Source organism: Clupea harengus, chromosome 22 (genome assembly GCF_900700415.2).
Source record: "Clupea harengus chromosome 22, Ch_v2.0.2, whole genome shotgun sequence".
In the NCBI taxonomy this organism is placed as follows: Eukaryota; Metazoa; Chordata; class Actinopteri; order Clupeiformes; family Clupeidae; genus Clupea; species Clupea harengus.
This window is the reverse complement of record NC_045173.1, coordinates 4,581,047-4,595,969: the sequence shown is the minus strand read 5'-3', so window position 1 is coordinate 4,595,969 and position 14,923 is coordinate 4,581,047. Positions and strand designations below refer to the sequence as shown.

General features: G+C 46.0%; 2 protein-coding genes across 2 annotated transcripts in view; both read left to right on the top strand.

The window, feature by feature from the left end:
• tmem131l (transmembrane 131 like) overlaps window positions 1-9,614 on the top strand; it is a 38,088-nt gene extending 28,474 nt beyond the window's left edge. Inside the window, exons 14-34 of the mRNA XM_012831854.3 lie at window positions 159-329; window positions 534-603; window positions 1,288-1,411; window positions 1,539-1,608; window positions 1,808-1,917; window positions 2,045-2,114; window positions 2,276-2,406; window positions 2,607-2,749; window positions 2,926-3,112; window positions 3,241-3,426; window positions 3,660-3,806; window positions 3,990-4,572; window positions 4,741-4,871; window positions 5,920-6,077; window positions 6,592-6,792; window positions 7,117-7,195; window positions 7,480-7,592; window positions 8,013-8,145; window positions 8,294-8,370; window positions 8,483-8,619; window positions 9,082-9,614. Of these exons, the coding sequence (XP_012687308.2) occupies window positions 159-329; window positions 534-603; window positions 1,288-1,411; window positions 1,539-1,608; window positions 1,808-1,917; window positions 2,045-2,114; window positions 2,276-2,406; window positions 2,607-2,749; window positions 2,926-3,112; window positions 3,241-3,426; window positions 3,660-3,806; window positions 3,990-4,572; window positions 4,741-4,871; window positions 5,920-6,077; window positions 6,592-6,792; window positions 7,117-7,195; window positions 7,480-7,592; window positions 8,013-8,145; window positions 8,294-8,370; window positions 8,483-8,619; window positions 9,082-9,384 (3,324 nt within the window). The 3' untranslated portion in view covers window positions 9,385-9,614. The remainder of the gene's footprint in view (window positions 1-158; window positions 330-533; window positions 604-1,287; window positions 1,412-1,538; window positions 1,609-1,807; window positions 1,918-2,044; window positions 2,115-2,275; window positions 2,407-2,606; window positions 2,750-2,925; window positions 3,113-3,240; window positions 3,427-3,659; window positions 3,807-3,989; window positions 4,573-4,740; window positions 4,872-5,919; window positions 6,078-6,591; window positions 6,793-7,116; window positions 7,196-7,479; window positions 7,593-8,012; window positions 8,146-8,293; window positions 8,371-8,482; window positions 8,620-9,081) is intronic.
• A 1,585-nt stretch (window positions 9,615-11,199) lies between these two features.
• On the top strand, window positions 11,200-14,020 carry tlr2 (toll-like receptor 2). The gene has a single exon (XM_012831691.2). The coding sequence runs from the start codon at window positions 11,333-11,335 to the stop codon at window positions 13,676-13,678; it is 2,346 nt and encodes a 781-aa protein (XP_012687145.2). The 5' UTR covers window positions 11,200-11,332; the 3' UTR covers window positions 13,679-14,020.
• The last annotated feature ends 903 nt before the right edge of the window (window positions 14,021-14,923 follow it).

Below are 14,923 nucleotides of genomic sequence, written 5' to 3'. Positions count from 1 at the left end.
GTTAGGGTTCACAGCATTGTTAAATAACCATGGAGGTGCTTTGTGAACCCTTCTACGCTGGTGATTATGTGTGATTTAGGTGTTTTGTGAACCCTTCTACGCGGGTGATTATGTGTGAGTGAGGTGATTTTGAGTAGTGGTGCTGTGGGTGTCCTTAGGTGGTGAACTTCGACCGGCCCGTCACAGTGCCCTCTGGGTGCTGGAGGCTCTTCTCCATGCAGCTCCTCAACACAACCCTGCCCGTCAACCTCATTGCCACGGCAACGCTGCAGTCCAGGGCAGCTCTCACCCTGGTGGTACCACTGCACATCCGCTCCACTGCATCACAGGTAGAGATTCTTCTCTCATTCTCTCTCTCTCTCTCTCTCTCTCATTCTCTCTCTTTCTGTCTTGCTCTCCTCCTATCTTTCTTTCCTTCATGTATCTCCCTCCACTATTGTGTTTATCGGTTTGCTTTGCTAAATAATGTCTGAACTGTTGTGGTGTTTCTGTGTCATGGGTGTATGAGAGCCTCCTCTCTTCTCTCTCTGCAGCTGGGTGAGGTCTTGTTTGAGACGGGTGCAGAGTGTGCCCGCCCCTGTCCCCTCCAGCTGTCCAGAGCAGGTAAGGGCATCACCGGGGTTAACGGGACCTCTATGTGTTACTGTGTAGTTCTTGGTGTTTGTGCTGTGTGTATTTCTGAGGCCAGTGCTGACACCTCTGTTGACGTGTGATTGGACAGTGTTAGAGTAAAATTACTCTGTCGTGTTGTTTTGGAGAGGAACCACCATACGAAGCAATTTGTTGTAACAAGGTTGAGTTTTACTGGTAGGTACTGACACAATACAACTTGCCCAACAGACAGTCAAGTACAATCAAGCAAGCCGGAGAATTCGCATTCTAGAGTCTAAACAGAGGATGCTTGCACTTTTAAGGCCTAATTCTGTGATGTCACTTCTGGCCCCCTGCGCCGCCCATCTAACGATCTTAAGATTGTGAAATACTGTCTCGTCCACTCTGCACAGTTATAACACATGATTCTTGTGGTATTTCCCATTTACAGAACGTATGCTTTTAATCTGCTGACACATGTATGTCTGGAAACTTTCCCTTATTTGTGCCCCAGACTTGACCACTTAAGATTTATCCTTTTGCTGCCCTTTGTCACAGCCCTCTGTCCCAGTTTTAACTTGCTCTCTCGTCTGGCTTTACATTTTCCACGTGAATTTAACTTGCTGTCTGACTGATTTTTTCCATTTGATATACTTCATTTGATACATTTGATAATTCAAATTTATCTTACAACAGGCCGAGTTGATTGGCAGCGAACGCTCCTTCCCTCGTCTACTTCTGCCCTGTGGAGTGTGGACAGCAGCCTGGCCGCCGCCGTCTGCCCCCGCTGGCAGAACCGCAAAGACCAGCTGCCCTGCAGGTGGCGCCACTAACCACACAACTACACACACACACTGGCACACATATCTGCTAAACAGATTTCTTATAATATTTACGCACTCACACATTGACGGAGTGTGTGTTTATCTTTTGTGTCGTGTCTAAAGATGGCCCAGGCTTCCTGTGCAGACCAACACCCCGCTGGATTTTGGGGCCACGTCTGTCAATGAGAGCAAAGTAAGCAACACTATACACAAACTCCATACAGACTTACCGGTACGTGCCCCTACGTTAAGTGTTTTCTCAGTATTTTGAAGCATAGTCCTGCCTAGAATCACACGTGGTCGGTAGATTTATTTTCCAGTGGGGTTTGTTTCCTCTTTGACGTGAGTAAATCTGAAGGGGAGTGTTGCTAACTCAAAGGTATCTCTCTCAGGTGAAGAGCTTGACCCTGAAGAATCCCTCGGGTTCTGTTGTTTCCGTGGAGATCAGAGCCCTCTCCTCCTACCCTGCCCCCCTGGAGGCCTTGGATCTCCTCACTAAAAGGTACTGAAGCCTCCCACTCCAGCCATTAGTTCATCATGCTCTATTGCATTGTTACCGGAGCACTAGTTGCCATATGGTGGAAGACACCAACTCTGCTTATGTACCTGCTGATTTGTCTTTTGACCAGGTTTAACATCAGCCCTTTGTCTGTGAACATCACCACCACAGAGTTCTGCCTCCTGCCCACTGACTCCGAGGTAAGGGTGAAGGGCAGTGCCTGTGCATGCTTGTGAGAGGACGTGATCATGTCATCCTGTGATCTTGTTCTGATGTCAAGTACACAGAGATGTTAGTGCATGCGTATGTGCAGAGTGAAGTGAGGTCTGAGTATGTCTGTCTTTATCCTTCCGCCTGACAGGACGCTGAGGGTTTGCGGTTGGGGTCAGACGGGAGCCTGCGACTGCTGCTGCAGCCCTGGGAGAGTAGGACGGTGTCCGTGGCCTACACCCCCGCTGAGCAGAGGCCTGTCACCTCCATCCTGCTCATCAGGTAGCACCACGCCTGGAGGCCTCACCACACCTAGTCACTCACTCACTCATGGGCGTAGAGGGACACCATCAGAAACAAGCCAGTGTCATTGGGATCATGTCAGTGTGGGGGAGGGGGTGGCACACTGAGTGCTCTGTTAATTGTGTGTGTGTGTGTGTGTGTCTGTGTGTGTGTGTGTGTGTGTGTGTGTTGTTTAATAGGAACAACTTGACCATTTTTGACATGGTGACGGTGAAGGGCCTCGGGTCCACAGAGCTGCTGCGTGTGGGGGGGAAGCTGCCGGGCCCCGGGGCTTCCTTACGCTTCAACGTCCCCCAGTCCACACTCATGGAGTGCAGAGATGGTGAGGGTCCACCAGCTGCCCACTGGGAAATGATTTAAATTTCTTTAATCTCAATTAAAAATGTTCATGATGGTGCGCATGATGCAGTCTATATAGATTCCTAATTTGCAACAGTGTTGTCCTGTTTTGTGCACAGTGGAGTTCTAATACATTGTGTGATTCTATGTTTCTCTTAGGTATGCGCACAAACAAACCCTTGTTTGCGATTCGTAAGAGCTTCAAGGTAGAGAACGCAGGCGAACTGCCTCTGACCGTGATGTCCATGAACATTAACGGTTATAAGTGCCAGGGCTTCGGCTTTGAAGTCCTACAGTGTCAATCCTTCACTCTGGACTACAATTCCTCCTCAGAAATCACCATAGCGTACGTATCCCCTGCCTCTATAGACCTGGGCTTGTAATATGCATGAGACCATTTCACTAAAATGCCAATGGAAGTCCTCTCTTTTTCAAGGTGTCTCTGTATTCTCCCTGTCTCCCCTGTGCGTGCAGGTTTACTCCTGACTTCACGTCCTCCTGGGTGATCAGGGACCTGACTCTGGTGACGGCGCGCGGCTCCTCCTTCCCCTTCACGCTCAACGTGACGCTGCCACACCACATGCTGCCCCTCTGCGCTCAGGTGGTGCCCGGGCCCAGCTGGGAGGAGTCCTTCTGGGTGGTCACCCTCGTCTTCACCTGGTCAGCACCATCCCTCATCCCTGATACAGCTGTTCGTCCGGCCCTGTCTGGCTGTCATAGTCTCCTATAGTTTGTCTGTTCTTCCCAGCCATCGGCCCAGCAGAGTATCTTAGCTCTACTAAGACTGATTATCAATGAAATGATTGTACTTTGTAATGATTTGCTATTAATCTTCATTAACTGTCTGACTGTATGGTATTCATTTGTATTTCATTTTCATTGTCCCCATCCAGCTTCTCCTTAGCTGGTGTGTGTTTGATGGCGATCCACCAGGCCCAGTACATCCTAAGTGACTTCTCCTCCTCAAGCCAGCGCAGCAACCACAACCCTCTGTCACGAGAGAACGGCGTCATCGCCACCATCTCCTCCAACGGTGTCAGGTAAGCACTCCAGAGTCTGAGCTCCTGTGCATTTCAACCCACTTATTTGAGTTAACCTTAACATGAAAAAGAGAACAGTGAACCCAATCGTACATAGATATAATAACATCTTACAGGCAGATGTAAATATAATCAATGTTCTGTTTATTACATGCATTTTAATGACGCTGTTTTTCCTCCCAGTAAACTGAAGGGGAGCTGCAGAACATACACAGACCCGTGCCAAACCTCTGACAAAGGGAAGGGCCGGGGCTCTCTGGCTGTGGCCAACGGGCCAACCAGGAGCCAGTCCTCCACCAAGAAGAGTTCCGGAGGCCCGGCCCAGCCCCAGAAGAAACATAAAGTGTCTGTTCTCTACGGAAAGTACAAAGTGAGCGCGGCGAGCACCAACTTCAACTCGGCCGCCGCCCCTCCCTCCCCCACCCCGTCCCCTCGCCCCATCTCTCCGAGCCCCCCCGTGGACGAGGAGCGGCCGGAAGAGCAGGTGTCCGACCAGATCATGGACACCCGCAACAACAACAACAACAGCATCCTCATCAGCCACGACGTGCTGGACGAGAGGCCGGGCCCGGTCGAGAAGGTGCCGCCCTTCAAGGAGCCCAGGGAGAAAGAGCCAGTTATGTTTCCCATGGAAACGCACGTCATCTTCCCTGAGAACCCCTGCCCCGCCCCAGCATTCAAAGCCAACCCGCCCACGGACGTGGCCCCAGAGAAAGAGGCCGCTGTCAAGAGGAGCATGGAAAAAAGGGACAACACAGAGTCGGAGGTGAGGCACACCACCCTTTACTGTGTGGACAGGTTAGCTGAGTACATGTGGCTGTTTGCATACATGTCAAATTAGCTGGGAAAGGGGAAGTAGAGGATCAAGTAATCTATTGTAATCTGAAAGCAAGTTCTTATAAATTGGCAACTTTCTATGTGACTGTTTTCCCAGCCAAGAGATGGCCATGGCAGCCAGCGGAAGAGAACAGAGACGAGCGATGCAGGTCCTCCAGCAGCCAACAGCAAGAATGTAAAGAGAGGCTCGGGGAAGAGTCGCAGGAAAGCCACTGACCCCGCCACTGGGTGAGTGAAGGCTGGGGACATACAGCACTCAAACACACAGTAGGCTGGGGACATACAACACACACACACACACAGTAGACTGGGGACATACACACACACACACACACACACACACACACAGTAGACTGGGGACATACACAAACACACAGTAGACTGGGGACATACATACACACACACACACACACACACAGTAGACTGGGGACATACACAAACACACAGTAGACTGGGGACATATACACACACACACACACAGTAGACTGGGGACATACACAAACACACAGTAGACTGGGGACATACACACACACACACACAGTAGACTGGGGACAAACAGCACACACACACACAGTAGATGTGTAGACTGGGGACATACACACACACACACACACACACACACACACACACACACACACACACAGTAGACTGGGGACAAACAGCACACAAACACACAGTAGACTGGGGACACACACAAACACACAGTAGACTGGGGACAAACAGCACACACACACACAGTAGACTGAGGACATACAGCACACACACACACAGTAGACTGGGGACATACACCACACACACACACACACAGTAGACTGGGGACATACACACACACACACACACACACACACACACACACACACACACAGTAGACTGGGGACATACAGCACACACACACACAGTAGACTGGGGACATACACCACACACACACACACACACACACACACACACACACACAGTAGACTGGGGACATACAACACACAAACACACAGTAGATGTGTAGACTGGGGACAAACAGCACACAAACCCACAGTAGATTGCTGCAGAGATGGATAGCCTTGTATAATCAGACATATTCACTAGGTATAATCCCAGCTACAAATGAGCTGGGGGCAGTAGACTATAACATGCCTTGTTAAGTGCATATGTCCCATATGTCATCTGGCCAGCCTATAAAGCTGCTTTTTTTTTTTTGGTGTTCTTGGGAGCAGCTGTTTTGTTGGCTTCATAAAGGTAATGTCCAATCTCTAATGTGTCATCTTCTCTGGCCCATGGACAGGGTTCCTGAAGTGAGTGTAGTGATGCTGTCGGAGAGGGAGAGGGAGCCGGAGCAGCGAGACCCACGCGCCGTCCTCAGGCTCCGGAACCCCTGCCCCAGTGTGAAACCAGACCTCCCTGTGCTCGGACCCAGCCTGGACAGCTCTCTCAAGCAGAACGGTGCGTCAGACGAGGCTGTTTCACAATCGCTCTCAGTTCTGTTCTGTGCTGCATTGAGCCATTATTTCTCATTTCCTCTGTGCTTTCCCTTGGTGATACCTTATCTCTACAAATCTGAACGTGTGATGGCAAGTAACTGGTTAGTAGATATCTGTGATAGTTTCATCCCCAGGAGGAACAGGTACTGTACTGAACACAAAGCATGTGATGGCCTATGGTTTTTCTGCTGCTTCAAAATCCTTGTTCAGTCATTCATTACTGTCACTCTTCAGATAGTTTCTACAGGTTGACTGCCCATCACACTTGAATCAACCTGACCTCTGAATGCTTTAGCCTTAATCATACAGCTTAGTTTCTACACAGAGCCAAATATGGAACACGGTGTAAATACAGCCTGGGAGGATTTACTGCCATTTTGAGAAGGTCCCCCACAAAGTGCAGGACATACTGTGTTCCTGTGGGAAAAGACCTGGTGATTGATGGCGTGTGTTTCCCGTCCTCTGTGTGTGGGCAGGCGTGTGCCTGGCTCGGCCCAGGAGGAAGTGCCCTGAGCGGCGGCCGCAGTGGGAGTCGGGCTCCGACAGCTCCTCGGGCAGCTCCTCGGGCAGCGTGCGGGCAAGCAGGGGCAGCTGGGGCAGCTGGAGCAGCACCAGCAGCATGGAGGGGGACAGGGATGCCAACACACGGCAACACTGTGCCAACCCTGCCCGGAAGAGTGAGTATACCCGCCCTCCTCCCCTCACACACACACACACACACACACACACACCGTACACCACAACAACACAAAAGTTGGGAAATGAAGCCTCCAACAGTATTGGCCAATACCTGAAAGAAGGAACTGACATGCTTATTTGATTTCAATTCAACTGGCACACTGACAAACAGGAAGAAACTAAACACCAGACAGACAAATAGTAGTCATCACATTAGTTGGAAGTTGTTTTGAGCTATGGGCTCCTGACATTAAATGAACATGGCACAGTGCTGTCTGAGCTGAACTGACTGAGCATGTCCTCTCCTGTCTTTTTCACTGCAGGGGACAACATGCAAAACTGTATTCACCCAGCAGATCGAGAAAGCCATCAGATTATCAATCCCAGTTGTACAACTCAGAGGTGAGAGACTACAACATAAAACCAGACATCTTGTCCTTTCTTGTCCTGTTCCTTCACGTTCTTATTTCTTGTTGTGAGAAACAAATGGCAGCAATAGATCATATCCTCGTGTCTTCTGATTCTAAACTTTCATTGAGTTCATTGAACGTCTCCATAGTCTTTTCATCAGTACTCCCAACTAGCTTCTTAGCAAATCCCTCCAAGGTCATAGTGAGATCCTGAGCTGATGTGGTGCTAGTACAGTGTGCTGTGTGCAGCTGACCTCACCTCTGTATGTGTTCCAGCATGAACTGTCTGTACCGGAAGGAAGTGTGCCAAAGCCCAGACCCTACTCCTCCTGTGCCAAGTTTTGCGCCAAGCTTTGCCGCCGTGGCAGCTGGTGCGGAAAGGAATATGGGTAAGATGGCATGGCTGCAATTGTATTTATTTGTATTTATGTTTCTTTTAAGTTATGTTTCTAATGTGCATCTGGTCATATTATTGTTACCTCTGCCATTCTTCTGAAGCATTCCCAGTAGAACTACATATTCTGTGTAGCACAATGCTGTAAATGATGCTCACATACGACTGTAAAGGCTGTAGACTGCGTGTCTGTTGACATTAAATATGGCAGATCATGGCGTGCAGAGCAGTCTCCAGGGTTCCTGCTCTAGAATGTTCCTGGAGCAAAGGAGAGAGCCTCATGACAAACCAAGTGTTGATCAGCTTGGTTTTGTTTCTTCACTATGCTTGATATAAACTGTGTCTACAATATGCTCCCACAAAGCTTTATGGACCAAAGTGGACTATAAGTGCTCCTTTTGTGTTGTGTCCCCAGACGTCCCCAGCTCATACGTGCCAGAGGAGACATGGTCTGCTCCCTCAGTCCCTTTGACCAATGAGTTCAGGTACAACATGACTGAGTCATTGCCTTTTGTACCTCAAAGCCCAGCCACTTCTCCCTACAATGGGTAAGTTCCCTTTTTTCTGTGCTCTTTTATGGTTTGGTCTTTCTTTATTACGTTCATACAAAACCCAACACAGCCCAAAGCTGTCTGCTGACTATAAACAACCTTCCTCAGCTTGATTTAACAATATGTTACATTTTTCTTTTCTAAGTTTTCCATGGAATGGCATGACCAACCAAAGCCACAGCACTTACCCCTACAGCAGCCAGAGCAGCTACATGGCAGCGGGTGGGTGAACGAACGAACGCCTCTAGAGCTGCTCTCATCTTCTCCACGCCTAGAGCTTCATCCTCCAGACATGCGTTCCTCACATTTACATGTATGTCTTTTGGCCACACAGGGAACGCCCACTTCAAGAGCACTTTCCCATGTCACGAGAGCCAATCCGTGGCCTTTAGCCATCAGCCTGCGTGGAGGGAGGACGCTGGCCAGGAGGCACCCACCTCTTGGGACATGGCCGGATGTGTGGGCAGCAAGGTGAGGCCTTCACACTCACTCACCCACAAGTTTACAACATGTGTTGAAGCTCTTTGTGTCGCTGAGTGGGTGTGTGCCTATAAATCTTCGCACCAGTGAATAAATAGTCAACATAATCAGTCATTTAATTTGGGGGGAACAAAGGTTGTAGATGTGATATAAACGCCTGTGATAGTCTTGTTGGACATTTTCCCATGAGAGTAAAGTAACATACACACATTATGCTTTTTCCATCTTTTTTGACACTGTGTGTCTGCACTGTATTTACTTAAATGTACTTACTGCATGCCTACTATGATTGTGTGAGTTCTGTTCATTACGCATGACTGCGCCCAATGCCTCGGTAATCACTTCTATTTTAAGAGCACAGGATGAAAACGTAACTGATGTTTCCTGTCACAGACAGTGGCATGTCTTGCAACCTTGTTTTTGTTTAAATCTGTCTCTCGCTCCCCCTCTCAGCCATACTTCTCAGGCACACGCAGTCTCTCCCCCATGTCCAGCCTGTTCGGCTCCATCTGGACCCCTCAGAGCGAGCCCTACCAGAGCCACTTCCACCAGGAGCGCTCGGCGCCCGTCTCCCCCCACACCGTCTCCCCCCACGCCACCTTCAGCCGGGAGCCTGGAGGCAGCTGCCCACCCAAGCAGTACTCCAGCTTTAACCCCTTCGGCCCCCACATGAACCTGGACATCTGGAACTCCTCATCCAGCCGCAGCTCCAACTCCCAGCTGTCCAATGACTCGGGCTATTGCGGCGACATCTGAAAAATGAGGAAAAAGAACAATGATGCTAAACTTGTGATGACGGCAAAGACAACAGACGAATGTGCTTTTATCAATAATGGGGAAAATGTGAATATTCTCTTTTTCTGTTTTTCTGTTAACTTTCTTTCTCAAACATTCAATGTCGTGAGAAGGTAAACATATGTTGTATATTTTTCTAGATGTTTTGCAGTTTGGATCAAAAAATAAAAAAAAAAAGGTTTTGTACTTGATGTTGTTGCCTCTGATTTGATTTATTTTCTCCTTGCCCATCATTCTGCCTTAACAGTAGCATGTTCACTGTCTTCTTTTGGGGACAATACATTATCTTCTTGTTTGTGTTTACATCTGTAAAAGGACCTCATTTTGAGCTGCCTTTCAAAGCAGCTGAGTACAAATGGGATAGAGGTGTACACATGCAGGTATGTGTTTTCAAACAAACATGTGGTCTGAATACGTTCAAATCTTCATGTTGGTACTGTCTTCAGTAGGACATTGACAATTTGTAGGCTATGCAAATATGCAATGTAGAAGTGGTGTTGAGCAAAACGGCACTCATTTGAATAGGTTCCTCTTTTGAAGTGATAGACACTTGGAGGACAGGGAGCGTTCTCTCATAAGTACTGAGGATCACATCAAAATCATAAGGTGAATATTCAACGATTACTATTTTGACTATTTTCCATGATACAGGAGAAATTTCCATGCATTTTTTGTTATACAGTAAAAGAAATATGCATGTTAAATAGAAAAATCTTCATTTTAACATGTAATGTGTGCTTCAATTACAACATTTAGCTACATTTTAGCATTTTACTTACTTATTTACTTACTCTTGCATCGCATACAGAAGTGTGTGTGTCCTCTCAAGCATGTTGCTCATTTGCGTCGTCAGGTCAATTTCAAACCAAACCACCAAACATTGGGCCACAATTTTCCGATTCTGATTAACTGTAGTTTTATTCAATATATCAAGCAGAGACAGGACCGGACGTTTATTCTTTCTAAAAAGGTTCTAATTCTGGGGTGCTGATGTTTATGCAATTTCCTAATGAAAATAAAACTTTAAAGAGAACAGATTTGATTTGTTTCCGGGTCAACCTTGTACACCTGCATTAAGAAGCACATATACAACAGAAGTGAGTACAACCCTGGGCAATTTCACTTATTTTGACAGACTCCATGCCGAGGAGGATGGAGTCTGTCAAAATAAAGGTGGAAAACATTAAAAAAAAATTATTTGAATATCAGTAATAACAGGTGTACGAACGCTTGTTTGCATTGACTTTGTACTGTGGGGCCTGTATTTTCAACACTAAATCTATACTGTTCGTTTTTTAATTTGACATAAGGGCAAATACCATACTGTTCAACTTAGAAGTCATGCAATTACTCTATGTGATACAATTTTGAATCATTTGACACTTAAGGGGTATTGTGCAGGACTCACTTCTGTTGCATACTGTATGTATTACTTGTGTTGAGTTGTGTCTGAGCCTACCAGCAAATCCACATGGCAGCTTTCCACTGCGTTGTGATTATTATGCTGGGTAACATGTTATTTGGATAGTCCGCCTTGTTGAATTTCAAGTTCAGTATTTCTAATTGTTCACTGAACTTTAACCATAAATTGTAGTTCAAAGTTTAACTGATTCTGTTTGTTTATAATCTGAGCATCTGTAGATAGTATATAGGGGACCATCCAAATAAAGTTTGTTTATAATGTGAGCATCTGTAGATAGTCTATAGGGGACCATCCGCATAAAGTGTGTTTATAATCTGAGCATCTGTAGATAGTCTATAGGGGACCATCCAAATAAAGAGTCACCATATGCTGTCCCATCTCTGATTACATGATTAATGTGCATTGACGATATTAAGGGTTCAGAGAAATTGGCTATAGAGAACTAATCCATATTTGCGTTTTCAGATCTGTCTGGAGGAGAACACAATGTTGGTCTTTCTCCCCCTTCTGATGCTTAGTTGGGGTGCGCATGGTGGTCTCCCTCATCCAAGGCCAAAGTGCGATCGCTGCGATGAAAACTTTGCTTGTGACTGCTCTTCTTCAAATCTACAGGAAGTCCCTGCCGTCTCCACCTCAGTCAAAAGTCTGGACCTCTCCTTTAATGAAATCAAGACTATAGGACAGGATGACCTCTGTGATTACAGTAATCTAGAGGTACTGATTCTGAGGAGTAATGTTATTTCCTCAATCGCCGAACAAGGTTTCTCAACTCTCAACAAATTAGAGGTGTTGGACCTGTCAGATAATCGATTAAATGATTTGTCCGAGATGTGGTTTAAGAGACTCTCCTCCCTTAAACATCTAAATCTTTTGGGTAATAAGTACGAAACATTTGGGAAAGGGTCTCTCCTCCACTCAATGGTAAAGCTTAGTACTCTCATAGTTGGGAACCCGTTTCTTGCCTCAGTTTCTGAAGATAGCTTTATTGGGCCCAACCATCTTCAGAGCTTTGTGTTCTATGGTAGCGGTTTGAAGAACTACCAACCAGGGAGCTTCAGTCGAATCAATTCCATTGATGAAGTGACTGTTAGCATCGATGGCCCATTTCAGAGAGACACAGCCCTTACAACAGACATCTTGAGAGATCTTTCACGCCCTGACACCAAAATCATCTTGTCAGATTTGAGAATCAGCAGGGAGCAGTTGATGCCTTTTCAAGTGGTCTTTCAGAAGGGTGTCAAAAGCATCCTCTTGAGAAATTTAAGCTGTAGCACTGATACCATAGTTTCCCTGTTAGGCATGACTCAGCATTCAATGCTGACCTCTATTGGACTGGAGGATTGTGAGTTCAATGGAGAGCTAACTGTTTCAGTGGAATTCCCAAAACTTGACTTTGTTAATGAGATTTATGTAAAAAATGTAAAACTGGCTAAGTTCTATATCTTCCCTGCATTACACACCATCACCCAACTGGTACAAATCCTAACACACCTGACAAGAGTGGCCGTAATTGAAAGCAATGTCTTTGCAATGCCCCATGAAACAACATTTCTTCTGTACAACCTTGAATACATGGATATGAGCAGAAATCAATTGACCGATTTAACCCTGCGCGAAGCTCTCTGTGATGGGCTGCGAAGTGCGTGCTTGCCGTCTATTACAGTATTTAATATTAGCAGCAATTACATTCGTTCCTTTCAAACCCTGAGTCACCTCTTCGAGGGAATGAAAATGCTGGCTGCCCTTGACCTGAGTCTGAACGTCTTCCACACTATGCCCGAGGCCTGTGCCTGGCCCCAGTCTCTCCGCTATCTGAATCTCTCTTCATGTCAGTTAAGAAGAGTAACAGCCTGTCTCCCTCGGACTTTGCATGTCCTGGATTTGAGCTATAATGACCTGACTGTATTTGAACACAACATGCCAAACTTGACTGAGGTTCATCTATCTGGAAACAGACTCAAGACCTTACCAGAAGGAAGACTCTTTGCACACTTGGAGGTGCTCTACATCAAGGGAAACCCCTTCATATCCTTCAGTCAAAACCAGATTAGTAACTACGGCAGCCTTAGGATCTTGGAGGCTGGCGCAGACACCTATGTGTGCTCTTGTGAATTTGTGAGCTTCTTCAAGCATGAACTCAGTCATTTAGTGAAGCTAGACAGGAAGCAGGCGTACATCTGCAGCTCACCGTTTGCACTGAGGGGGGTTGAAGTGACCGACGCCCACCTTTCTGTCTTTGAGTGCCATGCTTCTTTGGCCTTCTCCACCCTGTGTGCGTTTGTGCTTGTGGTTGTCATCAGTGCTGTGGTGATGTGTCACAAGCTCCACGTCGTTTGGTACCTACAAATGACATGGGCGTGGATACAGGCCAAAAGGAGGCCTGCAGCCCGTAAGGATCAGGTGTGCTACGATGCCTTTGTGTCCTACAGTGAGAGAGATGTGGAGTGGGTGGAGGAGCTGCTGGTGCCTGAACTGGAGGGGGCCGAGCCACCGTTCCGACTCTGCTTGCACAAACGCGACTTCCTGCCTGGAGGCTGGATCGCAGACAGCATCATGGCCGCCATGGAGAAGAGCCACAGGACTCTATTCATAGTTACCGAGCACTTCGTCCAGAGCGACTGGTGCCGCTTTGAGTTGGAGTACTCACACTTCCGGCTGTTTGATGCAGCCATACTCATTGTCCTTGAACCCATCCCTGACTCAACGATTCCCAAAAGGTTCTGCAAGCTGCGAAAGATCATGAACTCAAGAACCTATCTGGAATGGCCAGAGGAGGACAGCGAAAGACCCAGATTCTGGCAGTCTCTCAAAGACACTTTACATATGCCTTAGTTGTTCATATCTAGCAAACATTTTGTAACATCTGAGTCATCATCAAAGTAAATGTTAACTTTAAATATAATTTGTATATATCAAAATTGTCATAATCTTTGTACAATTTCTGTGTGATTCTGTGGGTTTAGTAATGTGTTTACCTGAGTTGAATGTGCGTGTGTGGGAGGAAGGGGTCTTGGTTCGTTTTTTTCTGTTGTAACTGTGTGTCACAGTCTGAAATCCAGCCTTTTAGATCGTTATTGATTGAATGACTGTTAATTGACTAAAAATGAAGTGTGACGTGTTGTTAATTAATTATTAATTACATGAACCTGTAAAATATAGATGAGTTTTGAAAAATGTTGTGTAAATGCTCATTTATTTGCTATTTTCTTCTCTGAAAGAATGGAATACTAGGTTTTGTAATAGTAAACTTCATATCAAAATCATCTTCATGTCTTACTCATGTCAGAAAAATAATTAAGAATGAAAGAGTCAGAATTAACAAAAGCAGTAAATACACTTTCTGAAAATCTCACACATACACATTCCACATTGAAACAAAACCATGACAGTATGAGGCTTCATTGGTTGGACAACCAGCAGGTTGTAGATCAAGTGTATACTGTGTGTGAGTATGAAATGGATGATGTCAAATGGGATTCTCTCTGGTGCAGTCTACATAGAGAAAATAAAACCATAGCGATGCTATTTGCCTGTATAAATACATGCTGATCTACACTTTGTGTGTGGATTAACTTCAGCCTGCACGATTATGCATGCATGATTAAAATAACAGCCTCTTGTGCCTCTACAATACAGTCCAGTCAATATGTATAATATGCAGGTATTCATTAATTACTCAATATGAGTTTGAGAAATGTAGCACCTGAAAATGACAACATTTTCGAAAGTCTTATTTCTTATTTTTTTTTCATGAAGAACAGTATGGTGTATTAATGCAACATACTGTGCATATGCTCATTGCTCAGCATGTTGGCACATAGTCAAATCCAGCCATTTTACCAGTCATTTTTATCTTCTTGTTGCTTTTAGTTTTCTCAAAGCTAAGGAGTGAGACCAGTTATTACAGCTAATTGCATCAATTTAGATTTCTGCTAAATGTGCAAAATATCGTTTCACTCATCACTCATCCTCAGTACGTTTTTTTCTGTTTGTGTGGTGTATTCATGTGGCACCACTAAGTAATGAACCTTTGTGTGTTAATTGCATACACGTATATACTTTGTGTGTGAATTGCAT

Coding starts and splice junctions, on each gene's coding strand:
- tlr2 (XM_012831691.2), top strand. CDS start 11,333: ATGTTGGTCTTTCTCCCCCTTCTGATGCTTAGTTGGGGTGCGCATGGT.